Source organism: Idiotropiscis lumnitzeri, chromosome 4 (genome assembly GCF_059441095.1).
Source record: "Idiotropiscis lumnitzeri isolate Australia: NSW breed Sydney's pygmy pipehorse chromosome 4, RoL_Ilum_1.0, whole genome shotgun sequence".
Classification (NCBI taxonomy): Eukaryota; Metazoa; Chordata; class Actinopteri; order Syngnathiformes; family Syngnathidae; genus Idiotropiscis; species Idiotropiscis lumnitzeri.
The window spans coordinates 25804751-25807337 of NC_142394.1; the positions used below are offsets into that span (position 1 = coordinate 25804751).

Below are 2587 nucleotides of genomic sequence, written 5' to 3' on the forward strand. Positions count from 1 at the left end.
GGTGCGCCAATCTCCAGATGTATGCAGTTTGTGAAAATGGCACATGGTGATAATTTATTTTGGGGAGCCCAGTTGGCGAAGCACACACAGCAGGGAATGAAGTGATTCGACAAAAGCTTTTAAAGGCAGCGCAGTCCGTCTCGGCCGCCGAGTCATCAAGGAGACAAAAGCCAGTCTGCGCATTCCTCCCCTCCCCCCTGCCCGCATTTCAACAATATGGCGCCCGCTCACCCCGCTGCCTTTCAGCTAAAAGCTTTTTATGTCCCAGCCGACTGCAGCAGCGGGAAGGAAGGTTGGGCGGCGGGGGGGGGGTGGTTGTGGGAGTGGTCAGGGTGAAAAACAAGGGCCTCCCTCGGCCGTCGCCGGGGCAACTGTGACATCATCAAGCACTAAAAGCTTTTAACCGGATTCCTCTCCGGCGCTAGGCCCCATTTTGAGTGCTCTTTCAGTCTGTCCAGGAGGGGGGGAGGTGCAAAGGCAGGCCTTAGCGTGCGCTTCCCCGCTCGCCTCGCAAGCTCACCGCACCACACTGAACCGTAAAAGCCTTTCAAAGCCAAGGCCCTTTCGGGGGGAGAAATGGCAGCGGGTGATGACTTTGGCTATCTTATTCCTCCCCCCCATGGCGAGAAGCACCGGCGGGCTCCCAACTGGACTGACGGCGAAATGAAGGCCTTGCTCTACGTTTGGGATGAGAACCACAACGAGCTGAAAACCAACAAAAGGAACGCCAAGGTTTATGAGAAGATGTCACAGCGCTTCTTCCAGCTGACGGGCGAGCAACGCTTCAAAGAGGAGATCAAGATGAAGATCACAAATATGTCCTTCCAGTACAGGCCAGTCTACCTCAAACATCTCCAACCCGCCCTGAAAAGTGTTGCTCATTGTTCTTTTTTTTTTTTCTCTTTTTGAACAGGCGACTTAAATCCAATGCCGCGGAAAGTGTCGAGACGCCCGACTGGCCGTATTACAAGGCCATCGAGAAGATCCTATCCAAGACTTTGGAGGTGGGGCGAGGGAACTGGGCCGAGTCGCAGGCCGAGTCGCAGGCCGAGTCGCAGACCTCGGTGAGCGCCGGAACTTCCTCACAGACCGACACCCCCTTGGCCCAGCCGGAGGAGGAGGTGATGGGCTTCCTGCCCGAGTACACGGGATCCTCGGACGAAATGGAGGTCAAGCAGGAGCTGGACTCTTGGAGCTCTGACAGTGAGCACACGCGAGGCTCCAGGTAATGCCCAATTTGACATGAAATCACAAAGCAATACAATTGACTACTTCCAAACTTAACTAACCAAATGTAAGGGATATTTGCCACGGAAAGAAAAATATCTCTCTCTCTCTCTTTTAAAGGGATGTAGAAATTCAGACATAGTAAACAATATCAATGAGGGTCTGACCGATCATTTGATTTTTCTGTTTCTTCGATTAATGGCACAGATTGACAGTGACATGATGTCATGCAGTCACTTACAAGCAGGCCCGCCATTATGTCTTGCTAAATTACTTAACGAATCATAAATCTCCACATGGGTTTGCAAATGCTTCCACCAACCTAGAGATGGCGATGTGGCGCCAAGTTTGTCGTTTTAGAAGTGGCTTTGACAAAGCGATCCCCGCATACATAAAGCTACGCGTAATCACATTTTGTAAATTGAAAGTAGGCATCTAAATTATTTTTCTTTTTCAGATAAAAAGCAAACTAAAAATATTTACTAAAATGGCGATATCAATTGAGACTTTTCACGGGAAATCAGGAATTCCCACAGATATTTTTTCAAATGAACATAAATTTGTTGTTTAGATTAAAAAAAAAGAACCCCCCCCCCAAAAAAAAAACATAGCTGTGTCATCCAGAATTATTATTTTTTTTTTGGTAAAATCCAAATTACTTAAACACGAAAATGAACATAATTTGGAGTGTCTTGCGTGTTTCACTATTCAATGAAAAATCTTCACATCTAATCTGCATCCATGACAATTTGGCTCTGATCTTGCGCTGTCCCTGATCGTTCCTTTATCTTCTCCTCAGCTCCCATCCGGTTTCGAGCAAGCAAAAGAGCACAAAAAAACAGCATTCCCTGAAACGGCGGAAGTTGCAGCTGATGCAGGCCATGCTGCGGCAACAAAAGCGCTCCAACCAAGCCATCGAGGAAACATGCAGGGAGGTCCGGCGGGCCCTGCACCAGCAGAACCTGCTTCAGGTCCAATGCATGCAGCTGCAGGAGCGCATGATGAACCTTCTGGAGAAGATGATTCTGCCGTCCTCCACGAGCGGGAAGAAGCAAATAGCAAATTCCAATGTGGGATCCTTTTAGTTTTTTTGTTTGCTTGTTTTGACTTCAAGCTTTTAATTCCGCCACAAGCAAAAATAAACGCATATAAGTACTTGTTTGAATTGCTGTAGAATTAAACCTAATAGTTTGACATTATATAGTTGTATGCTTTTTTTCAGTCATTTCTGTGGCCTGATGAGCTTCTGCAGTTCCGCAAATGGTGGGGGCGGGACTGAAAATGAGTCGGAGTACTTTGACCCGAGTTGTACTGTTTAAGGCACGGTTGGGGGATGCGTAAGCAAATTTTCAACTTAACT

General features: G+C 47.7%; 1 protein-coding gene across 1 annotated transcript; it reads left to right on the forward strand.

The window, feature by feature from the left end:
• Window positions 1–372: 372 nt before the first annotated feature.
• On the forward strand, window positions 373–2365 carry msantd1 (Myb/SANT-like DNA-binding domain containing 1). Its single transcript, XM_088294458.1, has 3 exons — window positions 373–833; window positions 914–1225; window positions 2027–2365. The coding sequence occupies exons 1-3, from the start codon at window positions 577–579 to the stop codon at window positions 2310–2312; spliced, it is 855 nt and encodes a 284-aa protein (XP_088150584.1). The 5' UTR covers window positions 373–576; the 3' UTR covers window positions 2313–2365.
• The last annotated feature ends 222 nt before the right edge of the window (window positions 2366–2587 follow it).